The sequence below is a fragment of the Carassius auratus genome, chromosome 43 (assembly GCF_003368295.1).
Source record: "Carassius auratus strain Wakin chromosome 43, ASM336829v1, whole genome shotgun sequence".
Taxonomy (NCBI): Eukaryota; Metazoa; Chordata; class Actinopteri; order Cypriniformes; family Cyprinidae; genus Carassius; species Carassius auratus.
Genome location: NC_039285.1, coordinates 16,109,310 through 16,136,765, shown reverse-complemented (window position 1 = coordinate 16,136,765; position 27,456 = coordinate 16,109,310). Strand labels below are relative to the sequence as shown.

The window sequence follows — 27,456 nt, the reverse complement described above, 5'->3', positions numbered from 1 at the left end:
ATAAACAGTAATTTTAAGCAATGCTGATATGGGTCTTGCAGATAAGGTTATAATACTAATATAGAGTAGTCTTACTCATTAGATTTTCATTATTATATTCTATTAGTTTTTGCCAGAATTGGTTTTAGATTATTTTTTCATCTGCATATAAATCATAAAGGCAGCAATATGCTATAGCATGGTACTCGTTTTATTTTTTTCTATTACTGTACGTCCTCTTCCAATAATCATATATTTTATTATTTCACAGGATTGTCCGACACGGTGGGGAACAAAACAGAAAATGATAGAGAGAATCTTGGAACAAGAGCAAGCGATCGCACGTCTCCTGGTCTCAGATAGAAAGCACCAGCATCTGATTCTTAAATGGCAAGATAAAGAAGTTTTAACATCGCTTCAAGAATCTCTAAAACCTGTGGCTGACTTCACCGACATTCTCTCTGGGGAACGTTATGTAACAGTTTCTTCAGTAAAGCCTGTCCTGCAACTGTTGACATGCGATCTTTTAAAACCAAACCCCAATGAAACGGATCTGACACAAAATATTAAACGCAAAATGTCCAGCGTACTGGAGGACAAATACAGTGCCCCAGCCACTCAGGAGCTTTTGGCAAAGTCATCTTTCCTTGACCCACGATACAGAGGCAATGGGGGGATGGATTGGAGGAGACAAAAGATGCACTCCGGGGGGAAATTGTATCAGCTGACGAGGGAAACGGAGGCGGAGTTAGTGGTGCTTCGGAGGCTGCTGCTGCTGGAGATGATTCGGGAGAGGTCTGTGCACCACCCCCTCCCAAGAAGAGAAATCTTGGAGATCTCCTTAACAAACGGAGGTCTGAACTCTCTGCCCCTTTATCGATCGGAGCGCGCGCTGACACGGAGTTAACCCGCTATCTCCAAGAACAACAAATTGATTCTACGGCAGATCCACTAGCATGGTGGCGAGACAATGAAACGCGCTATCCGCTCTTAGCAAAATTGGCACGTAAATACATGTGTATTTGTGCTACAAGCACCGCATCAGAGCGAGTTTTTAGCACTGCGGGGAACATAGCTACCCCTGTCAGATCGTCACTCAAACCGAGTAAAGTGAACATGTTGGTGTTCCTGTCACGGAACTTGGAAGTTGAAAAAGATTAGGAAATTAAAATGTCATTGCACTTTTTTTTGTTTCCTTTATTTAGTTTAATTAAGGTATTATTAAAACAGTCGTTGTTCGACTTTTTTTCTTTGATAAAGGTATGTAGATTTTATCATTTATAATTTAGGCCTAGCCTACTCATTCATTTTTATGCTCTTATAGAATTTAAGTAGCCTACTTTTTTAAAAGGTTTTGTTTACTGTGTGTGATTTATTTAAAACAAAGCACGGGCATTGCAAATGTTTTTTTTTTTTTTTTTTACGGATTTGTTCACTGTGTGTGATTCATTTAACGGAAAGCACATTCACTGCTGTTAATTTTAAATAAACGTAAAGCAAGTAGCTAATCAGTGTCTGCTCATTTATTCAAACTATTTTATTCAAACCCCCTACGGTTATGTTATGAACCGTCACATTTGACTCACGTCATAACCGTCATCACCAAATCTGAAACCGGCACACCCCTAGTTATAATAAATATAAAGTTGATTCAGCTTCACCTATTTTACCCCAACTAATAATTCTAGGTTTAAGGAACTTGAATATATGTGTAAACAACAAATATTTTTTAGCTTATTGAACTTAAAAGTTTAAGGCAGCCAGGTTACAAATTATTTTAGGTTGAATCAACTTATTTTTTTTACAGTGTACAGAAACGGACGCTAAGAAAAAGCGTGCCAAACTGTTACTTTATTCTTCTTTTGTTCATTAGTTGTTTACATGCTTAGTGCATATCGCCACCTAAGCAATGGCTGTGCAATCATTTTTTTATTTTTTTTCCATTTAATCTTTAATCCTTGAGAATGTGAATTATATTGTTTGGTTTAATTCCAATTATACAAGTCATATCAGATATGCATTTTAATTTAGAATTTAGACATTATAGAAAATGTCACTCCATGTGTTAGATATAACATGTAGGGCTGTCACTTTTCTTCCGAAAATCGATTGCACAATCGATCAGACCAACCAAAAAAAGTTTTAAAAATGAAAATAGGGAATCGATTTTAACCAAATAGGTACACTATTCATTTTGAAATAAGTAAACTTTCATTTTAAAATATAAATGTAACAAAACAAAACAAAAAGAAAATAAAGAATTCCGAAAGTGCAGTAGGCATTGCGAAAGCCAGACAGAAAATATGCGCCTATAAGACCCAGTGACGTCGCAAGCGACCTCTTACAGGAGATGCGGAGTTATGAAAAGGAGTCACCATTACCAGCTGACAGCGACCGGCTTTTGTGGTAAAACACTGGCAGTAATACTCCCACCTTGCGCAGCCTAATTGCCTTGAATTGCCTAAATCATAAATGCAGCCGGGCTGAAGCAGTGATATTTTTTAATTTATGTTATGGCAGCAGTCCCCATTGCATATATTTTTTTTTCGAGAAAATTGCACTCCTGTTGCTGTTGTTATGCACGAAACTTCATGCCAATTAGAGCTGAAGATCTTTGCCCGAACCCGACGGGACTCGATGGATTCGGGCTTAATTTATATCATCTTACATGGGCTCGGGCTTGCGCTTTGTGAGGTAAACAAGCGGTCATGTGATGCGTTTCGATTAGCGCAAGCAAGATGTGAAATGGATGCTGAGTACGTGTTAACGGAGGCTTGCCTCTGGCGATTACGTTTTGGTGTCACCAGCATCTAAAGCAAAGTCTGAGGTGTGGAAAAGTTTTGACCATGTTTATAATGAGAATAATGAGTGAATAATGACGCATCATCAGTGAGAACAGGAACGCGCTGAAGACATCTACAGTGGATTCAATAATGTTCCTCCACAAAAACATGCAGGCTTAGCCTAATTTCTGTGAGTGAAGGTTTTTCAAATGATAACTAAATATTCATTGAGTCTTAAATGCATAATGTGGAGTATTTACGCTAATGTTGGCATTATTCTTTTATTAAATGTCAGCTGCTATTGGCGAAGCAAAGGCGGAGCCTTTATCTTAATTTCGGTTTTACCAAATACCCATCTCAATTAAAAATGTATCTTAATTTAAATTGTTAAAAAATACTTGTTTTTATTGGTGCGCTGGTCTATTTATAGGCTAAATGAGCCTATGTCTATAGAGTCCTGAGATGTTACGATGTTACAGAGGACTTTTTTTTTTCTCTTTATTCCAACTTCCAAGTGGCTTAGTCTACATTAGTTGTGAATAAAATATGTTAAAACATGTATAAATTACTCATTCTTGACACAAGAGCTGTGTGTGTGCGCACATTTGAATGTCGGGCTGTAAACGGGTTCGGGCTTTAAAAAAACTGTCAATCAAAATGTAACTGTTGGGATCGGGTCCTGTCGGGCCTATCTTTTAAGGCCCAATTACAGCTCTAATGCCAATAAATAAGAAATATTGCTGACTTGTGCGTTTCAAGCACTCTCTTTACGTCCGTCTGTTATTTGCCGTTGAAAAAGGATATGTCTTTTTTTTTTTTAAGACATGGAAAATTTATTTTACAATCGATTCAATGAACACTTATGTCTTAAAAATCGAAAAGGCTTTTTTCACAAAAGTGACAGCCCTAATAACATGTAATAAATAAAACAAATATAATTTGAACATTACCTTGTCATAGTGTTTTATAGTTTATACATACCTCTTAATACATAATTTATCGATAACTCATATATGTCAATAGAAGAAATAATCATATTAGAATAATATATTACCTTCTTACTTATTCGGTTGTTAAGTGATGACGTAAGAAGCGCTGTTTCCGGGTCCAAGCCTCAACTCGCTTCACTTGAGAATACGAACTCAGCAGCCGTTTATGAGCACTGTTTATTCATATTAATAATTTAAGCTAAACGCTTTCAAACTTACAGTATACACTACAGTCTCCGTGCCCACAGCGTCCCAAACACAAATCATTTTTATATATTTTTTTTATATATTTATATTTTCATTGTCTGGCTATCTGGGACTTCGGTATGGAGTTAAATGTTACGATTATAAATTTTTCGCTAGTATTCTATAACATTGTGAGTTTATATTAGCACCTTTTGTTGTTTTCTCGTTGTAACTGATAGAGCGTTTGGACACGGAACCGCTGCTACGTGACGTCAGACTTAACAAGCGAATATTAGCGCTTCCTCAACATATACACACACACACACACACACACACACACATATACATACATATATATATATACATATATACATATATATATATATATATATATTAGGGGTGTAACGATACGCGTATTCGTATTGAACCGTTCGGTACGACGCTTTCGGTTCGGTACGCGGTACGCATTATGTATACCGAACGGTTCGTTGGAGTAATTAATTATATTTGAAAAAAAAAAAAAAAGAGAGAGAAAGAAATATAATGATATGCGTTCAACAAGGTAGCCCAATAACCCAAACAACGTAACAGGCAACGCCCCTGACACTCCCGAAGAAGAAAAAAACACCATCTTATATGTTTATGTTAGGCTACTCAGCAGGCGCTCGCTCACTCAGTACGCGCTGAAGGCTCGTTGCAAAATAGCCAATGCGTTTAACAGACTAGAAATGAGAAGATCCCCCAATAACCAACAGGTCTGGTGTTTGGGTGCACTTTGGATTCCCTTTAAGCTATAATGGTGATGGCAAGAGAGTGGTGGATAAAAAAACAACGGTATGTCGCATCTGCAACATGACAGGGTACACCAGCGGGATTACAAAAAAAAAAAAAAAAAAAACCAGCGGGAATATCTGGGATATATGCGTCAGTACTATCTGGGAAAAGACGAAAAAAAGGAGAAACATGCACGCAGCAAACTATCCCTGCAGCATTTAGACACTATAGCTTACAGGGAATCCAACCCAAACACCAGACCTGTTGGTTATTTTAGGATCTTATATTTCTGGTCTGTTAAATGCATTAGACATTTTGCAACGAGCCTTCAGCGCGTGCTGAGTTATATCACATATCGCTCCTAAAAACGCATGGAAAACGCTAAGCGCGTCTTTCTCCTCCTTTCCAAAGCGCTCGGGCAGAAGCGCTCATGAGGCGTCTGTCTTTGCTAAGCAACAATGACGTGCTCTCTCCATGAGACGCGGAAATTTCAGCGAAGGATAAATGGATTTGCAGCTCTAAAAATCGCTTGCAGTAGCTCTGCTACTGAATTTATTTCAAAATTGCAATCCATATACAACTATGATCAGCTGTTCCTTCATCTTGGCTGAGCTCTCAACGTTGTTACGGGAAAGGATGAAGCTGATTGGTTGGTTCTTGTCACATGACCCGCGGTGCGCTTGCGGCATTCTGAAAAGTTGAGATGTTTTTACATTTTGCTGTATCTAAAACGTATCGAACCGAACCGAACCGTGACATCAGTGTATCGTATCGAACCGAACCGTGAATTTTGTGAACCGTTACACCCCTAATATATATATATATATATATATATATATATATATATATATATATATATATATATATATATATATTATAATAGGCTATATTACATATAGTAATATTATATAATATTGTGCGCTATCTGTCCACTGAAGGCTCGCTGAAGTGAACTAACCCTGGAACATAGACTGCTCCGGAGAAGGTTAAATTCAGAGAGTGAGTTGCTATGACTACTAACATACCCTGAAAGTTACCTCCGTTTTTGGAAGTGAAATTTGAGGTTATCCGCTTACTTACTCTTAAACATACCCGGGTATGTCACATAACCTGCTTTCTGGAATACCCCGCTGCTTTGTTTTGAACTCTCACAACAGACACGAAAGAGAAGACAATGCTGAATAAAGTCGTAGTTTTTGCTATTTTTGGACCAAAATGTATTTTCGATGCTTCAAAAAATTCTAACTGACCCTCTGATGTCACATGGACTACTTTGATGATGATTTTTCTTACCTTTCTGGACATGGACAATAGACCTTACACACAGTTTCTATGGAGGGACTGAGAGCTCTCGGACGAAATCTAAAATATCTTAAACTGTGTTCAAAAGATGGACGGAGGTCTCACGGGTTTGGAACGACATGAGGGTGAGTTATTAATGACATAATTTAGATTTTTGGGTGAACTATCCCTATAAGTCTTTATGCCAGTGAAGTGGACAACAGCTGTGTGATTTTGACTGACCCAATGAGACATTGGTGGGTGGAATGAGTGTAAATAAAGAAAATTGCGATACTGATGTGGATTTATGTGGTCATATTGTTGACTCAAATATTTTAATAAATACATTACTCCTATTCAAAATGTTTTTTTTCTTACTTATTGTTTACTCAGACGCTGCCTTGTCAACAATGTAAAATAATTTAAATATGATATATAAACCTATTTTTTTATAAATAAATCTATTGCTATTTATTTATAGTTTTAATGTACCATATACATCCAGTCAAAACTACACATCCTGTCGTCTGCGTCAGTGGCACAACAGCGACTTTGGTTAGATGCAGTTGATCCGAGTTCGAATCCATTTTTAAGCCAACTTCATTCATCTTATTTTCCCCATCATATAGCGGATCCAAAATGCATTCATTTTTAAATAAAATTAATAAAACATTAACGGGAAATACGAAAATAAAGCACCAAAACAGCTATTTGATAAGTATTTGGGTAGATAGGAGTAATTAATTGTCCTATGAGGCAGCATTCATTTGATAACTTTAATAAATATTTTCATTTTATTAACACAAATTTTGTCGTATGCATTAAAACAGGTATTGAGTAAACCACAGCGTAATAATAGCATCAAAATGTTTTAAGAACATTAAGAATGTACAAGCGTCTTTTCTTTACAGCTTTGCAGTGACTTTTGACGAATCTGCTGGAATGGGACGTAAATTAGCTCACATGCACATCCCCAGTTAAGACGATCCCCGATTGATCGATTTCCCGACTGAAAAGGAACGACTACTAATAATTATCTATATCACTTTTCCAGACCAGGAAAATATGATTTCTTCCCGGTTATATGTGAACGTGGTAGCCCAAAATCTATCTCCACAACTAAAATGATATGACAAAAGAATCGTCTTACCAATGTGAGTGCCACCTCCAGCATGGGGGCTAACGCCAAAGCCCCATGGAACAGAGGTACACAATCCACGCACAACACGGAGTCTCTAGGGCTGTCCTTCTTTTTGTGTTTCTCAGCCACCAGCAGCCCGTTTACGGCGCAGTGAGGGTATTTAGCTGCATGTAGCAGCATCTTACAGTACGCTTGAGTGGTCAGTTTTAAGGACATGTTTACAGATCTTACTGTGATGAAACCCCCTATTCCGCGACAGATTCTCTTGATGTCGTGATATTTGGGAATAAATCACTGTCTCAAAACTGACACTTGATTAGTCTCAATCGAACACGTTATTCGCTCATTATTACGCGTCAACCTTCACCTCCATTCTGGATCTAACCTAACGTGCACTTCTTCTTCTTCTTCTTCTTCTTCTTCTCTCGATGGCAGTTGGCAAACCAGCTTTTGGTGCTTATTCCGCCACCTACTGGGATGGAGTGTGAGGCGATGATATCAAGGGAAAGGCTAATGAAAAAAAAATATACTTTACCTATATTTTATTACATACATTTATTCTTTTCAAATAATTAAAAAGAGATGTATAACCTTTATGACAACAGTTTAACATATTATGTCATAGAATTAATGCCAGCCATTTTTAATTCCTCTTTTAGCTGTATTCTTTCCTTACATATTCCCTACAGTTAATCAGCACATGTTATAGTTTTTGGAAGTCCACAATGATAACATTGACCAATTTCATGTCTTCCTATCATCTGGAGTGATTTATTAATAGCAGAGTGTCCACTTCTCAATCTAGATATAACTATCATTATTCTGTATAAGCAGTTCTGACATGGCCTACTTGTTTATATATTTTTTTTTTTTACTTTTATTTCCTTTATTTACCTTTATCCCATCTCTCTTGCCATATCTTTCTGAAAGCCATTTTTATTAAACATTCAATTTCTGATTTACTCAAGGGTACATGAATGTCAATCTGTGTGCTTAAAGGGTTAGTTCACCCAATAATAAAAATTATGTAATTAATAACTCACCCTCATGTCGTTCCAAATCAGTGAGACCTCAGTTTATCTTCGGAACACAGTTTAAGATACTTTAGATTTAGTCCGAGAGCTCTCAGTCCCTCCATTGAAACTGTATGTACGGTCTACTGTCCATGTCCAGAAAGGTAAGAAAAACATCAAAGTAGTCCATGTGACATCAGAGGGTCAGTTAGAATTTTTTGAAGCATCGAAAATACGTTTTGTTCCAAAAATAGCAAAAACTACGACTTAATTCAGCATTGTCTTCTCTTCCCTGTCTGTTGTGAGAAAGTTCAAAACAAAGCAGTTTGTGATATCCGGTTCGCGAATGATTCATTCGATGTAACCGGATATTTTGAACTAGTTCACCAAATTGAACTGAATCATTTTAATCTGTTTGCGTCTCCAAATACGCATTAATCCACAAATGACTTAAGCTGTTAACTTTTATAATGTGGCTGACACTCCCTCGGAGTTCAAACAAACCAATATCCCAGAGTAATTCATTTACTCAAACAGTACACTGAATGAACTGCTATGAAGAGACAACTGAAGATGAACACCGAGCCGAGCCAGATAATGAACAAAACATTGACTCGTTCTCGATATAATGTAATATAATGCATAATGTAACATAGAAGGTAATGGAGCCCTTTATACATTGTCGTGTATCTTTAGAAATAAATAATGGACAAATGGAGTCTTTAAACGCCTCGGATGTAAAGTTATTCGCTGTCAAAGTGACGCCAAAATGAATGCTAACGCAAGTGAAGTTCTGCTACAAGATGGCGGCACGCGGCCGACTTCAACTTCCGGTCGACTTCCTTCCCGCCTGGTGGAGACAAACGGCAGTGGAATAAGCTTGAGAAAGAAAAAGAAAAATGCAGAAGATAAAACTAATCCAAAGTGTGGGAGAACTTTACTTTGAGCCTTCAAAAAAGAAGAGTAACCTGTAAACTCTGCACTACTGAACTGTTTAAGACTTTTATTTGTGCAGATTCTCCAGTACAATGTTGTTTGCAAATGTTTAGTCGTAAAAGCTAATAACATTGCTTTTTAACAGTTAACATTTAAAGGTTTACAAACATGTTCTGTGATCAATAGAAAATGATTCAACCCAGCGCTCCGGTGAGGTAAGAACTTGTAGTAGGTGCTCTGGGAATGGTGAAGCAAAACAGAATGAAAAAAAACACTCAAAAATAATTCAGGTGGAGAAGGTAAACGTTAAGAAGCCTTTATTGATTTACAAAATTAAAATGCCGACGTGTTGTTTCGACCGCACTGGTCTTCCTCCGGGCAAAGTGATAATCACATTTAGTATGCTCACACATAAATACTAGAAACAACTCCCATCCTCAATAAGCAATTAGTGGACTAATTAAGTTCAGAATCAAAATACGGGTAATCAGGTGTATGAGATCAGGAAACTAAAAAGTAAAAGACAAAAAAAAAAAAAAAAGGACAATGCAAAAAGAACAAAAAATACAAATATATACATCTAATAATATGAAAGTAACACAAAACAAAGCAATGATAAATGTAGTAAATACAAATTGAATGTATACCCCAGACTATATCATAAAAAGCATTTGAACTCTATATCCTCATTCAACCCTGGGTAATTAAGTGCATCCAAACGATGGATCCAAAATGACTCACGTTGGCTCAGTTTGCGAATCCTATCACCACCTCTATTTAAAGGTCTAACATGTTCTAAAACCTAAATTTTTAGTAGAGAATCTTTTTTATTATGTTTATGTAAAAAATGTGTGGCCATACGGTTGTCTGGATTATTGGTACGAATAGCATACTTATGTTCAGCTAATCGATCACGCAAACGTCTCTTGGTTCTGCCTACATAAAAACATTCTGACATGGGCAAGATAAACAATATATAATGAAGGTAGTGTTACGGTTAATAAAATCTCAGATTTTGTGTATTTTATTGGATTTAAAATCCACAAAGTTTTTTGATGGGATAATGCTACTGCAATGAGGACAATTCATACATCGATATAAACCAATGGGTCTCTTGAGCCAATTTTCTTTTTTCTCAGGAGGAAGATAACTATGATCCAATTTATCACGAAGTGTCGGAGCTCTACGATAGGACACCAAAGGAGGTTGCGGAAAAATCTGTTGAAGTACAGGATCAGACTTGATAATGGCCCAGTTATCTAAAATGATACGTTTGATATGTCTAGCCTCCATATTATATTGTGTGACAAAAAAAGGGCGAGATTGAGTGTCTGTTTTGTGTACCTTCTTAGCAAGGGTGTCGGAACGTTTCAATAATTGGGCTCTAGAACGTGCACGAGCAACAGTGTCTGATTTGTAAGCTCTTTATGAACCGTTCTGACATATTGTCCGCCTGTCTCTCAAAATCAGCATTATCATCACAAATAAGGCGTAAACGTTGGAATTGGCCAAATGGTATGTTCTCAATAAGATGTGGAGGATGAAACGAATCAGCTCTAAGAATGGTATTTTTAGAGGTCTTTTTCCTAAAGATCGTGGTGTGTAACATACCATCTACATCAATTGAGATGGTCAAATCTAAGAAGTCAATTTTGTGTTTAGAATATTCAATAGATAATTTGATATTACTATTAATAGAGTTAAGGTATTGGTGAAATTCCAACACCTGAGTCTCAGTTCCATTGAAAATAAAGAGTAAATCATCTATATAACGACCATACCAGGTAATACAATGATGTAAAGGATTAATCGGATTGAGTACATGTAATTTTTCCCATAATCCCAAATAAAGACAAGCATAATTAGGTGAAAAACAGCAACCCATGGGTACTCCAATTTTTTGTCTGTACAATTTATCAGTAAATGTAAATACATTGTTGTGAATAATGAATTCAGTATGTTGTACAATAAAATGAGATGGAGGTTTTGTATCAGTTCTCTCAGATATAAAGTGTCTTAAAGCATGCAGACCCTCCTCATGATCAATATTGGTATATAGCGATTCCACATCCATAGTAATTAAGTATTGAGAACCCACATTACCCAACTTAGACAGACTGTTTAGGACATCAACAGTATCCTCAATAAAAGAGGGGAGAGTCTTAACAAAGGGTTTGATGAAAAAAAAAAAAAAAATTTAGACGCTGGTTCAGTAAGTGTACCATTACCCGAAATAATGGGTAGCCCAGGAGGATTATCAAAAGGAGGTTTATGTACTTTAGGTAATAAATAAAATGTAGCCAAAGCAGGGTATTCAACAGTCATATATCTCATTTCACTTTCAGTAATCCAATTAGAGTCATTGGCATGAGTTAAAATGTTATGAAAAGCATTAGTTAACTCAGACAAGGGATTAGTACGAATTCTTTCATAATGCTTGGTATCTAATTGTCTGGTTGCCTCTTGGATATACATCTCTTTGGATAAAACCACTACCGCCCCTCCTTTATCTGCCGGGCGGATAATGATTTCATTCTTATTCGTGAGTTCTTTAAGAGCATTGAATTCTGTAATAGACAGATTGGATTTCTGTATTGGTTTAGATCTGGTATCAAAAAATGTTTGCACATCAAAATCAACTTTTTTACAAAAGGCAAATAGAAAAGGAATAGATCCCATAGGTGTAAATAGGGATTTAGGTCTAAATAAAGACTGAGTGTCCGTACTAGCTATATTGTCAGCAGCCATCGACTGTTCAGGTGTAGAATCACAAGGAATCACAGGATAAAATCCCTTAGTCCCATTGTCAAAGTTATGTCCTGACTTGTGATAGAACAACTTTAAATGTAAATTACGATAGAATCGGAACAAGTCCACTCTAGTATTGAATAAGCTAGCGGTTTGAGTAGGTGAAAAAGACATACCCTTGGACAATACAGTCCGTTGTGCATGAGATAAAGGCTTGTCAGAAAGGTTGATCACCAAGGATATCTCTTCCTCGATATTGGTCATAGTGATGGCGGTCGAAGTTGTTCCTCTTCGGTGGCCGCGGCGCTTCTTCTTGAACCTCGAAAGGAAGACTGAAGACGAGGCCACTCGTCCTCCAAAAAATGGTCAGATTCAGAACCCTGAGATCGGGACTCATCTTCAATAGATGTAAGGTTGAAGGACACCTTCTGTGGGCGGGGGAGATGGTCTGATTGTTTGGGAGGATAACGGTGATCTCGAAACTGCCGTTGTTGGTGCCAGTGATAAACTCAATAGTATGTTCCTGCACAACCGGAGGCTGCAGATTCATGACCGCAGATCTGGGCCGCAGTTCTAGGACCCTAGTTTTCCTGACAGCGCCACCTACCGTACTGCCCAATATAGCGATGGCTGCAGTTTCAGGAACGGAGTTCTAGTATCCTGTTGGTTTAGTTTGCAGTCACGTTACTTAGCATCAATATTAATCTCAGTAGCATTTGATTTTAAATGTGATTTTTGATTCAAAATGCAGCAGAGTTTAATTACTAAGTGTGCTTTGAGTCACAATTTTAAATTTAAACATGAATTCACACAAAATATAAATGAAATGTCAATTTTTTAAAATTTATGTATATCAATGTTAAAACAATTGTAAAAAATGAAGAACCTTAAATGTCTTGAATTGTCTCTTGAATTATACAGTATATTGATTCACTTCCTTAAGGTGAATAAACTCATTATCAGGTAAGTTAAAGTTGGAATCAGCGTATCGAGTCACTAAATTACTGCCAATATTTTAAAAGTTGTTGAGAGGCAAGACACAAGAATGATTCAAGAATGTTTATTTATATACATACATTTATTATAGTTCAGACCAAAAGTTTGGAAACACCTTCTCATTCAAAGAGTTTTCTTTATTTTCATGACTATGAAAATTGTCAAGTCACACTGAAGGCATCAAGAGCTATTTGACCAAGAAGGAGTGATGGGGTGCTGCGCCAGATGACCTGGCCTCCACAGTCACCGGACCTGAACCCAATCGAGATGGTTTAGGGGTGAGCTGGACCGCAGACAGAAGGAAAAAGGGCCAACAAGTGCTAAGCATCTCTCGAGGAACTCCTTCAAGGCTGTTGGAAGAACATTTCAGGTGACTACCTCTTGAAGCTCATCAAGAGAATGCCAAGAGTGTGCAAAGCAGTAGGTGGCTACTTTGAAGAAACTACAATATGACATTTTCAGTTGTTTCACACACATATATATATATATATATATATATATATATACACACATATATATATATATATATATATATATATATATATATATATATATATACTAGGGGTGTAACGGTTCACAAAATTCACGGTTCGGTTCGATACGATACACTGATGTCACGGTTCGGTTCGGTTCAATACGTTTTAGATACAGCAAAATGTAAAAACATCTCAACTTTTCAGAATGCCGCAAGCGCACCGCGGGTCATGTGACAAGAACCAACCAATCAGCTTCATCCTTTCCCGTAACAACGTTGAGAGCTCAGCCAAGATGAAGGAACAGCTGATCATAGTTGTATATGGATTGCAATTTTGAAATAAATTCAGTAGCAGAGCTACTGCAATCGATTTTTAGAGCTGCAAATCCATTTATCCTTCGCTGAAATTTCCGCGTCTCATGGAGAGAGCAGGTCATTGTTGCTTAGCAAAGACAGACGCCTCAGGAGAAAGACGCGCTTAGCGTTTTCCATGCGTTTTTAGGAGCGATATGTGAACGGCCCCTAAGGCGCTCGCTCACTCAGCACGCGCTGAAGGCTCGTTGCAAAATGTCTAATGCATTTAACAGACCAGAAATATAAGATCCTAAAATAACCAACAGGTCTGGTGTTTGGGTTGGATTCCTTGTAAGCTATAGTGTCTAAATGCTGCAGGGATAGTTTGCTGCGTGCATGTTTCTCCTTTTTTTCGTCTTTTCCCAGATAGTACTGACGCATATATCCCAGATATTCCCGCTGTTTTTTTTTTGTTTTTTTTTTTGTAATCCCGCTGGTGTACCCTGTCATGTTGCAGATGCGACATACCGTTGTTTTTTTATCCACCACTCTCTTGCCATCACCATTATAGCTTAAAGGGAATCCAAAGTGCACCCAAACACCAGACCTGTTGGTTATTGGAGGATCTTCTCATTTCTAGTCTGTTAAACGCATTGGCTATTTTGCAACGAGCCTTCAGCGCGTACTGAGTGAGCGAGCGCCTGCTGAGTAGCCTAACATAAACATATAAGATGGTGTTTTTTTCTTCTTCGGGAGTGTCAGGGGCGTTGCCTGTTACGTTGTTTGGGTTATTGGGCTACCTTGTTGAACGCATATCATTATATTTCTTTCTCTCTCTCTTTTTTTTTTTTTTCAAATATAATTAATTACTCCAACGAACCGTTCGGTATACATAATGCGTACCGCGTACCGAACCGAAAGCGTCGTACCGAACGGTTCAATACGAATACGCGTATCGTTACACCCCTAATATATACACATACATACATACATACATACATACATACATACATATATATATATATATATATATAATACCACATGTGTTAATTCATAGTTTTGATGCCTTCAGTGTGAATCTACAATTTTCATAGTCATGAAAATAAAGAAAACGTCTCCGGTTACTATCGTAACCTCGGTTCCCTGAGAGGCGGGAACGAGACATTACGTCAGCTAAGACGTATATGGGAACTCTTCCCTTCTCCACTTTCACTGAAATCTTATTGGCTAACGCCAGCTGGGGACAGCTGGCCAATTGACGCGAAGCATGCAAATACTGGCAGGTCAGCGGGAAGTATAAAATGCATGGGCGCGAAAATTACGTCAGAATCACGACTGAACGCTAGCACAGCTGATCAAACAGCGACCACGGCGGCTAACGTAATGTCTCGTTCCCGCCTCTCAGGGAACCGAGGTTACGATAGTAACCGGAGACGTTCCCTCTCGAGGCGGTAACTCAACATTACGTCAGCTAAGACGTATATGGGAACTGTATAAAATCCCGCCGTGAGAGCAGTGTAGATATTCCCTGAACGGAGTCAATCACCCCCTCGCATAAGCAGTACAGATCTAGCCAATGGCCGTGTCGCTAAGAGTGCTTGCATCTGATAGGCGGAACTAGACCAATGAGACATCTGCTCCGAGCCTAACTAAATTAGCATAATTTCAAGCAATATATAGAAATCTGCACTAGTCAGGGCAGACACAAAGCAATAAGCACTCAAGCATGAGAGTTAAACAGAGTCGACGGCGTTTGCGGTGACTACTGCATAAACCATATAATCCATAACACAGAGTTAGCAGCCATGGTAACTACTGTATAGTAGATGTGACGCTACAAGAGGGTACATCCAGCTTGTAAAACCTGGCGATTGTGTTCTGGGAAGACCAGCCAGCAGCAAAACATAAATACTGGACAGACATACCTCTAGACCAGGCCCATCAGGAAGCATTTATATTGACCTCGCAGAATGAGCTCTGATATCGAGGGGATAATCCTTCCCCTGGCATTCGATAGCGTCCACGATCCAGTGAGAAAGTCTCTGTTTAGAAACAGCACATCCCTTATTACATCCACCAAGCACACGAACAGCTGGTCCGACTGACGAAAGGCGGCCGAGCAATTCATATACATCCGTAAAACCCTAACAGGGTCCTGGCGCTCTGAGCATCAGCGTCACACGAGGCTGACGGCTCAACAGATAAGGTGGGCAGGGAAACAAAACGGTGTATTGAGTGATTTCGGAACGAAACCCGGTCTCGGCTGGAGAGTGACATAACAGTCGCCAGGCCCGAAACCAATGCAATATTGTTCACCGAAAAAAAACATGAAATTCTCCAAGGCACTTCGTCAAGGCGAGAGCAAGAAGCAAGGCAGTCTTCAGGGAAGCTCCTTAACCGCAATCGAGGTTAATGGCTCGAACGGTAGTAAGAGACAGAGCCCTCAAAACTAGAGCGAAATCCCACGGAGGGCGGCCATGAAGTGCACAATCTCCTCGCTCCTCTGAGAAAACTGATAACCAGAGCGTGCTTACCGATCGTTTGCCCGTAACCGGGGAACGAAAGCGGCAATAGAGGTCACATACACCTTAGTGTGGATGGTTTCAAACTCCCGCTATCCATACTGTGCTGTGGAAAGCGCAAAACATCCGACACGGAACAGGTCCCCGGGTCAATATAAATGTTCTCGCACCATTTTGTAAAACTCACCACATCTGTGCGTAGCAGCGAATGTTTGATGATGCTCGCGTCTCTGTAAGTGTGTTTAGCACTCGTGAGTGTAGAGCGTCCCGCTCATTAGGGTCCCTGCAGTGGCCACACATGAAGGTTCCACAGCTCGGGGCTGGGGTGCTATATTGTGTCATTCGCCTGAGACAGCAGGTCCTGCCTGAGCGGGATTCGCCATGGGGGAGCCATCACTAACTCTCTCAGGTCCGCGAACCAGGGCTGAATCGGCCAGTTCGGGGCCACGAGTATAACTGATGCTTTCTCCTCCCTGATTTTGCACAACACAGGCAGAATCTTCACAGGAGGGATGTGTAAGCCTGGCTAACGGCCAACGCGATGTCAGAGCATCTCCCGGCAGGGGGACAGTGAGATAGCAAACGTGTTCTCGCTCGTGGCAACAAATCCACTTCCTCCCTCCCAAATCATTAGATCTGATCTTGGGTGAAGCCTCCATCTCCTTGAGGAATCCCGTTCCTCGAAAGCATGCTCACTCCCCGGTTCAAAGTACCGGGAATGTGCGACGCTCTTATGGAGATTAAGTGTCGGTCCGCCCACAACAGGAGACCCGCTGCCTATTTGAATAGAGCTCTGGAGCGCACGCCGTACTGGCGATTTATGTATGAGACCACAGACGTGTTGTCGGTTTGAATCAGTACATGTTTCCGCTCCAATTTCGACCGAAAGGCTTGCAGGGACATTAGGACACCGCTTCCATTATTCCAAACGGTTTATGTGCCACCATCTCTGTGACTCCGACCACAGGCCCAGGAGCATTGCTCTCCAGCCTAGATTCGCGTTCGCAGAGAAAAGAACTTCTGGGCTGAACATATCCGGGCTGTACCACGGTCTCAGAGTGCTGACGCAACTGTGAATGACCGTATGTGCTTGTGGACCGAAGACCACGCCTTCGGCAGAACTCGAGTTACAGCCAAAACTGTAGCGGCCGCAATGTAGCAGACCCAGATGGCACACCGGAGAAGCCGCCGCCATCAGCCCCAGAAGCCTTTGGAATTCCCTCAGTGCAAATGACCTGCCCGGTCTGAAACAGCGCAGAGTCAATGAAATGCTCTAGAGAAAGATGGGCTCGCATCGCCATCGAGTCCAAACATATTCCAGATATGTTACAGTCCGACTCGTAAAAACACGCTCTTCTGCATATTCACACGCAGTCCCAGCGTATCCAAACGGCGAAGCTTTGTTTCCACGTGACTGATAGCACATCTCTTGAGTGGGCTAAAATCAGCCAATCGTCCAGATAATTCAACATGCGCATTCCGCTCGATCTGAGGGGAAAATTCGCTCTATCGCTCTCTCTCGAGCAGACTGAGAACCTCCTGTCGCAGAACAGGACGGTTTTGGGGCAAAGTCAGTGACGGGACCACGCCATTGAAGCGGGGAGGTCTGCGTTTGAATTGGAGAGAATATCCGTCGTGAATTATTCCCAGTATCCACGGTGAAACGCCCGGGATTCCGTCCATGGGATGACACCGCGGACGCGTTAAGTCTACAGCCACTGATGGCATATTTTGACCAGGGCCCCGCCCCCGCGAGGCTGGAAGCACTGGCGGGAGGGCGGGCGCGTCTCGTAATGGTGTGACACTCTTGCGCCATCGAGAGGCCATTATAATCATTGACTGTGGCTCTGCGCTGTTTGAGACAGGGCGAGTGACACAATACTGGGTGCAATAATTAGTATACATGCTTCTATAGTATAATTTTTATTCATAAAAACATCATTTAAACACATATAGCAATCGTCACCCATAGTGATGTGGGGGACATGATGCATGTGTCTTAGTGGTGTTGGCACTCTCGCTCCTTCGCGAGGCCATTATAATAATAGGTTGTGGCTCTGCACTGTTCTGAGACAGGGCGAGTGACACAGTGATGAGTGTAAGAGGAAGTAAAGCTCTTTCGTTGATTGTATAATGCTTTTATTGTGGAACTCACACAAACAGCATTTAAACAGACATAGCAATCGTCGCCCGAAGAAAAATGGGGGACATGATGCATCTGAACATGGAGGGTGACACCGTGTTTATGTGGTGTTGGCACTCTGGCGAGGCCATTATAATCATAGGTTGCGGCTCTGCACTGTTCTGAGACAGGGAGAGTGACACAGTGATGAGTGTAAGAGGAAGTAAAGCTCTTTCGTTGATTGTATAATGCTTTTATTGTGGAACTCACACAAACAGCATTTAAACAGACATAGCAATCGTCACCCGAAGAAAAATGGGGGACATGATGCATCTGAACATGGAGGGTGACACTGTGTTTATGTGGTGTTGGCACTCTCGCGAGGCCATTATAATCATGGGTTTGTGGCTCAGCGCTGCTATGAGACAGGGCGAGTGACACAGTGTTGAGTGTAAGAGAAGAAAAGCTCTTTTGTTGATTGTGTACATGCTTCTATTGTGGAACTCACACAAACGGCAATTAAACATACATAGCAATCGTCGCCCGAAGGAAATGGGGGACATGATGCATTTGAACATGGTGCTTGGGGGCGGGGCCTCCCGCTCACTCACTCTTTCACCGTCACGGAGACGGCTCGATGGCGCGGTGGCTCTCTCGCGGCGCGGGGTCCTCGTCCTCAACTGACCCTGATGTTTCCTCCCAGGCTCTTACCACTGCTGGTTTCGGCCGAAACGAGCATCCGGTTCAGAGCGGGGTGCCACTGCGGGCTATTTTAGCTGGTTTTAGAGCCTGGCGAGGTGCATAAGAACCTCGCAGAAGAAGACTGGAGTGAGCGACGGGGCATCACGTGGCTCATTGCCTTGGCGCGCTTTCTGCGTCTCTGAGAAAAGCTCCATGACGTCATCAATGAGGCCGGAGGGAGCAACTGGAACGTTTAGGGGCATCTTACTATCCGCGTCTTTCAGGACAGCTAGGGTAAGCCCTAGGTGCCTGTAAGGACGACCATGAGTCCCATGAAATGGCTGAGCAGAGCGTTAGTAGCCATCAGCGCGAGATCAGTTGCCGCGCGCAGATCCTTGATGACGTCAGTGCTACTGTGCCGCCGTCTGCCTGAAACACCTTGAGTATTGCCCTGGCATAAAGAACAGAAGCGGTCTTCCCTCAGAAGTATAGGCTTTGTTCGTTTAAGGGCCATGAGCTGCACGGCTTTGAAGGCAGGCTGAGGTCCGAACCAAATGCAGAGGGAGATGGGCACAGGTGCGGTAACGGTCTCCTATGAACATAGCCTGTGTAGCAGAGTGGGTGCGAGCCGATTGGGGTGCAGCCCACGACTTCACCACGAGCTCTCGCACGCCTCAATGCCGTCTGGTAGCAGCTCGACTGGAGGAGCCACGAGTCCAGTTACCTTCCACAGGCTCGTCAGGTGCGTTTTGTAAGTGAAACCCAGCTCTGTGACGGCGCCTTTCCGAAGACCCTGATGAGCTCCTCCTGGAGGTCTGCAGGGCCCTCTTGGTCGGGGCAGTCTTTTTTCCAAACCTTTTCTGACGTCGAAAGCAACATGGAGTCGTTTTGCTCGCCAGCTCCAAAGAGGACGAAGTTCGCGGGGCGGAAGCTATCGTCCACCACGTCTTCGGGCGGGGGAGGGCCCACCAGCGGCTCGCTGGCGGCAGTGGGCCTCATTCCCGCTATTTTCCGAGCCGCTGGCTCTGAGGGCGCGCACTGGCAGCTCGGCACAGTGGGCGCACATGTGGTCCGTGTGAGAAACCCAGGCAGGTCCCACAGAACTGGTGAAGGTCCGAATCTAGCATTAGCAGCCATCGGATGCGGAGAGGAAAACAGGGTGAGTAGTCCTCTATTGCAACTTCCACAATGACTTAGATAAGACTTCTAGCGTGAAGAAAGAGATTCTGACGTAATTTTCGCGCCCATGCATTTTATACTGCCCGCTGACCCGCCAGTATTTGCATGCTTCGCGTCAATTGGCCAGCTGTCCCCAGCTGGCGTTAGCCAATAAGATTTCAGTGAAAGTGGAGAAGGGAAGAGTTCCCATATACGTCTTAACTGACGTAATGTTGAGTTACCGCCTCGAGAGGGAACTCTTTGAATGAGAAGGTGTGTCCAAACTCTTGGTCTGTACAGTATATACATGTAATTTTTGTGACAACATCACAACAGCACCAAAGTGAACCCCTTTTCCATCAGTTGCTGCATGGATAGAATGGCTGTAGGCTTCAACTCTAAGAGAACGAGAGAGATAAATAAGAAACATTTGTTTAACATATTCAACTTGTTTAACATATTCAATAGGACATATATACGAAAAGTGAAAGCCCTTGCAGCATGTGGTGCATCTCTTCAATTCAGGCAGGGATCTTCCTTTTTGGATTGTTATATGTATCTTGGAAAAGAGAGAGTGTACTTGTTAGAATATTTTGAGATCATGAAAATATCCCTAGTGCCTTTTTTAATCATCTGTCCTACAATGAGCCTAATTGAATCCATAAAATCACTTCATATTGGCCATGCAGAACATGACAAACTAACACATGATAGCAATGTATAACTGTATGTGGAGTAGACCTGCAGATTAGACCAAATTGTAACAAACTATTAAAATTGCCAAATGCCTCATTTATCATTGCAAAATAATGCCAAAAAAAACAGGCAACTAGGCAGTCAGTCCAGTTTAATTATGAAATATATTTTATACACAAATATGGTAAAACAACGACTATTAAGCCAGTATTCACACTAATACATTAAGCTGTAGGTAAATCTAACGAACCTTACATCAACCATGCTCTTGTCATCTGATAAGTTTAATTAATGTGCAGGCTAGATTCACTTATAATACTTCGTCATTAAAACACAATTAGGATTTATGAAATCATAGCCACGAATTAACATCGTAGTAATTAATAAAACTAGCTCACAAATTTTTAATTAGGTGGGAATTAATTAATTCATAGGTAGCAGTTTTCACTATGTAAACTTTGCACCATTTAAACGTTATAAAATAAAACTTTAAAATTAAATATCGATACTCACCGTCTGATTGCGGTCCACGTCGTCCATCTTTAATTAGTGTTGATTCAGTACAGTAGGTGGCGCTGTCACAAAAATACTAGGGTCCTAAAGCTGCGGTCACAGAATTGCGGTCCTGTAACTGCAGCCTCCGGCTGTGCAGGAATACCCTTCTCGATAAACTTGACCTCTCTGATAATCCTCGATATCCCGTTTGAACTTCCGTACCTTCATAGCCTTAACGGTCATCTCAAGTTTAAGAATTTCCTCTTTGATGGTTAGTAGAGCTTGTGGTTCCAAAACGGTGGGTGAGGAGGATTCAAAGTCTTTAATGTGGGATTGAATGGTCTCTCTCTCTTTCTTGCCCTCTTGTATAAATAGTAACATTAAGTCCATAGAGCATTTATTAAGAATAGATTCCCATTTCGATTTAAAGACGGCATCATCCGTATAAGTAGATGGGAATTTAGAGGGATACGTCCTTCTCTCCAGTAATCAGAAAGTGAAACAATGTGCCATTTGAGCTTCATATCTTTCTCCAGGAGTTTGTGAAATTCATGTCTCTTGGAGGAGCAATCCATACTCGGAGCATTCTCAAATTGTGTGAGCAAAGAGTCTATAACGATAATGTTTTTACCTTCATCCGTAGAGAAAGAGTATGTCTCCATAGTAAGACACTCACCAAATGCTAAAGGATATAGCAGGAGCACAGCCATAGTTGAGGACAATTCCCCATATAGTCCAAATGAGGTAAATAGAAAACGATTCAACCCGGTGCTCCGGTGAGGTAAGAACTTGTAGTAGGTGCTCTGGGAATAGGGAAGCAAAACAGAATGAAAAAAACACAGGTCCCAGGCACTCAAAAATAATTCAGGTGGAGAAGGTAAACGTTAAGAAGCCTTTATTGTGGTATGGCCAATATCAAAATTAAAATGCCTACATGTTTCGACCGCACTGGTCTTCCTCAGGGCAAAGTGATAGTCACATTTAGTATGCTAACACATATAAATACTACAAACCACTCCCATCCTCAATAAGCAATTAGTGGACTAGTTAAGTTCAGAATCAACATACGGGTAATCATTATCCCATCAAAAAACTTTGTGGATTTTAAATCCAATAAAATATACAAAATCAGAGATTTTATTAACTGTAACACTACCTTCATTATATATCGTTTATCTTGCCCATGTCAGAATGTTTTTATGTAGGCAGAACCAAGAGACGTTTGCGTGATCGATTAGCTGTAAGTATGCCATTCGTACCAATAATCCAGACTACCATATGGCCACACATTTTTTACATAAACATAACAAAAATGATTCTCTACTAAAAATTGAGGTTTTAGAACATGTTAGACCTTTAAATAGAGGTGGTGATAGGATTCGCAAACTGAGCCAACGTGAGTCAATTTGGATCCATCGTTTGGATGCACTTAATTACCCAGGGTTGAATGAGGATATAGAGTTCAAATGCTTTTTATGATATAGTCTGGGGTATACATTCAATTTGTATTTACTACATTTATCATTGCTTTGTTTTGTGTTACTTTAATATTATTAGATATTTGTATTTGTATTTTTTGTTCTTTTTGCATTGTCCTTTTTTGTCTTTTACTTTTTAGTTTCCTGATCTCATACACCTGATTACCCGTATGTTGATTCTGAACTTAATTAGTCCACTAATTGCTTATTGAGGATGGGAGTGGTTTGTAGTATTTATGTGTGAGCATACTAAATGTGATTATCACTTTGCCCTGAGGAAGACCAGTGCGGTCGAAACATGTCGGCATTTTAATTTTGATATTGGCCATACCACAATAAAGGCTTTTTAACGTTTACCTTCTCCACCTGAATTATTTTTGAGTGCTTGGGACCTGTGTTTTTTTTTCATTCTGTTCTGTGATCAGTTTGTCATTTACCAGTTTATTATTCAGTCTTGCAGCCTAATTATGACTGAATGAGAGAAGTAAATGTGTAAATGGATTTGAAATGCACTTTTTTTCTATGTATTCACTGCTCGTTTTCACACAGCAGGTTTTTTGTGTGTCAGTTATTTTCTTTTCTAGACAACCTTCTGATGGATTTTACTTTAAAATGTGAGTTCCATTCAGGTTTCATGCCAGTGGCACTTTATTTGTAGGACTGTTCACAATTTCAAAGCATAAGCTATAAAACTGTTTCCCAAGTATAAGTTGTGTGTTTACAGGAAAAAAAAATTATTAAATGCAATGTACTGCAAATTTATTCAGTTTTATTCTTATTCTTCGTGAAAATATTTTCTGAAAGATTCCTTAAGCTTTATTTGGGATGTTAAACTACTTTAGGAGCCCTAAGGACTGCCATGGTGAAAACATGATTTTAAATCTCCTTGTGAAATTTGCTAGAGTATGGGTAAGTGTTTTGATTGCAGAAGAGTTCGACAAAGGATTACTAACACATAATAAAATAAAACTTCAGGTATATTTTTGATGAGGATATGACCATGCAAAATGGTTAATATCTCTAAAAAGTCTATGTTGAATGATAAAGACCCTTTGTTAATAATTTAATTGAAAAAAATGGGCAAATTTATTCAGTTTTATTCTTATTCTTCGTGAAAATATTTTCTGAAAGATTCCTTAATATTTTCTCATATTTTCTCATAGCCCCGGGCCAGTAGCACGGAGGCCAGAATAGCGCAGGGTTTATGGCAAGCCGTTTTAGCATTTAAAACTTGGTTTTGACCATCCATAAATATAATTTTGGATAGTCACAATTGTAATTCCAGATATCTATATTGCAATTATGACTCGTCGTAATTGGAATTAAGATATCTACAATGTGATTATGACTAGTCATAATATGCATTGAAGATATCTACAATTTAATTTTGACTAGTCATAATACACATTCCAGATATCTGCAATGCTATTATGACTAGTCATAATCTTCCATTGACTTCCATTGAAAAATATTTTTTTAGATATCTTCAATTGAGTTTTGACTAGTCATAATTCCAATTCAAGATATCTTTAAATATGATTTGACTAGTCAAACTTCTAATTAGAGATATCTCAAATAACAATTTGACTAGTGATAATTCAATTAGAGATATCTTCAAATGAGTTTTGACTAGTTGTAATCCCAATTCAAGATATCTTTAAATATGATTTGACTAGTCAAAATACAATTTAAGATATCTTTAATTCGAAATTTTAAAAGATATCCAAAATACATTTGTAGATATCTGCAATTCATTTATGATTAGTCAAATTACATTTGTAGATATCTTGAATTGGAATTTTGACTAGGCAAATCATATTTAAAGATATCTTGAATTGGAATTATGACTAGTCAAAACTAATTTAAAGATATCTGCAATTTAATTATGGATATCCCAATCAGATTTCTGACTAGGAAGAACTATATTTGGAGATATCTGCATTTAGCTTCGTGACGTAATTGCAATTTAATTGCAATGTAGATATCTGGAATTAACAATTTGACTAGTCGCCTTTTGTCAAACGTTTTTTCTCCTTTTTCAAATCTAATATTGTATCGGAGAGGCATTTATTTTCTATAAAAATTAAGGAAATAAATAAAAAGTTGAAAATAATTATTGGGTAGGGTTAGGGTAGGTGTAGGGAGGGCTTTATTGTCCAAGTAAGGTGGCATCCATTTAAAATTTGAATTAAAATTCAAATTAAAAAGTTATTATTGCGTACTGTTTTATAATGTACTACAATACTGAGGTGCAGATAATTGCCACTATTTCAAATAAGTAGTATAAATAGCATCAAATCTAGCTATTTTAACACAGTGTAAATATAATCCATTGCTTTTTGCACTTAGTGTAAATAGCATTTATTGTTAAGAAAATATGCTATTTACACCTAATGCAAATAGCCCCTGCCTAAAAGAATACATTGGTGCTCATCACTGAACACAGCAGAATATAATCATCATGGATCTCTCGCTTTAATACAATACTCCCACCTTGTGGGCTCTTTATGGAAGCTCGTTTCCGCCACTAAATAAATAAATAAATTAATTACAAAATAAATTAATAAAGAAATAGCAACTTTTTATCTCACAGTTATTAAATCTCGCAATTCTGGGAGAAATTCAGAATGAATGGTAAGATAAAAGCTGCAAATTAGGCCTTTCTTTATTTTTTTTAAAGGTACCGGCCTACCTTTCTTTAATAAAAAATAAACATTGTTTTTCATTGTCTAAATATATAATAAATAAATTCAGACGAGCAGTTTGAGATTTTCTGCCTTTATTGAACATTACACTGCATTTGGTCTATTTTGCAAAATGATTCAATTAAAACACAGCGCTATACATACATGCACGGGGAGACCTTTTACTACACAAGGCTACATCCAGATTTATTTAATAACCCTTGTGTAACAAGGCTGCCTCAAGCTGGGATTGAACCCGGGTCTCTGGTGCTCTAAGAGGGTGAATTTACTCACTGAGCTACTCTCAGACTGTTAAACCCAAGAGCGGAAGAGCAAAAGAGCAAAAAGGCCAAGGGGCTTGAATCTTAAAAAAGTAACAATAATCTTTACTAGACAAAACAAAGTACAAAATAAACGTAGCAAACTTAGCTACCGTTAAACAGAAAAAAGACACAAGGGTCCAAATATACGAGAACAATCAAACTTAACTTAGCAACTGGATACACAGGAAGCATAGGCTCAAGACTGAACACAATAGCAGGGAACAAACATACTTATAAAGGGTCAAACACAGGTGTGAGGAATCAACACTGATGAGCAGAGCACTGAACATGGTACGGGGCGATGACGCCCTCTGGAGGAGCGGAGAGACCATAGGGCCAGAGTTCATAGGGCAAGAGCCATCTGCAGTTCTGGAGGGAACATGACTCCGTACTCATTGATAGTGACTCCTGCAGGCCAGGATGAAAACTGCAATGCAGATACGAGCCCATTACAGGATCCCCTCTCCTAGGAACGGCTCCTGACGTTCCTTAGATTGGCTCCTTGGGCTTGGTGAAAGTCTGAGATGAGGGCCTTATCCAAGAAATCCCGAGCTGGAACCCAGGTCCGCTCCTCTTGGCCATAACCCTCCCAGTCTACCAAGTACTGAGCCCTTCCACGTACCCGGCGGTAACCCAGCAGCCTGCGGACGGTGTACACTGGCTGACCATCAATCATGCGAGGAGCTGGGGCAGATTTACTGGCTGGAGACAAAGTGGAACAAACAACAGGTTTTAATTGAGAAACATGGAAAGTAGGATGGATTTTCATGGACCTGGGCAGGAGAAGACGAAAGGAAACCGGATTAATCTTTCTGAGGATCTTGAAGGGGCCAATGTATCTTGGAGCCAGCTTACGGGATTCCACTCGCAAGGGAAGGTCTCGGGTAGAGAGCCACACTCTTTGTCCTGGACGAAATGAGGGTCCTGCTCTCCTCCTTAGGTGAGCCTGCCTCCGTTGGAGTCGGGCCGCCCTCACCAGGGCTGCACGGGCCCTCTTCCAGGAAAGTCGACAACGACGGACAAGCTGTGTGGCAGCTGGGGTGTCAACCTCTGGCTCCTGTCCAGGAAACACGGGGGGAATCCATAGAGACACTCAAAGGGGGACATGCCTAAAGAAGAATGGTACAGAGTGTTATGAGCGAATTCAGCCCAAATTAAACGAGAACTCCAAGTGGATTGGTTGTCGGCCACCAGGCACCTCAGGGTCTTCTCAATGTCCTGATTTACCCTCTCAGTTTGTCCATTGGACTGGGGGTGGAAGCCAGAGGACATGCTGATGGAGGACCCAATGAGCCGGCCAAACGCCTTCCAAAACCGGGATGTAAACTGTGGCCCCCGATCAGAAACCATATCCTGGGGAAAGCCGTGGATTCTGAACACATGTTTCATCAGAAGTTCTGCAGTTTGGTTAGCTGTGGGGAGTTTGGGCATGGGTAAGAGGTGACAAGTCTTAGAAAATCGATCTACCACCACCAGAATTACTGTGTTTCCCTGAGATGGGGGCAAGCCTGTGACGAAATCCAGGGAATTTGAGACCATGGATGTCTCGGGATAGGCAGTGGGGCAGTAAACCATGAGGGCGAGTTCTTGACCCCTTGCACTGGGCACACACTGGACAAGCAGAGACAAAGGCCCTAACATCTCTCTGTAACTTGGGCCACCAAAACTTCCTCTGAACAAGCTTACAGGTTCTAGTTGTTCC

General features: G+C 40.3%; 1 protein-coding gene across 1 annotated transcript in view; it reads right to left on the bottom strand.

Moving 5' to 3' along the window:
* Nucleotides 1-7,558, bottom strand: part of emc8 (ER membrane protein complex subunit 8) — a 38,741-nt gene extending 31,183 nt beyond the window's left edge. Inside the window, exon 1 of the mRNA XM_026231230.1 lies at nucleotides 7,143-7,558. Within this exon, the coding sequence (XP_026087015.1) occupies nucleotides 7,143-7,349 (207 nt within the window). The 5' untranslated portion in view covers nucleotides 7,350-7,558. The remainder of the gene's footprint in view (nucleotides 1-7,142) is intronic.
* Between the last annotated feature and the right edge of the window lie 19,898 nt (nucleotides 7,559-27,456).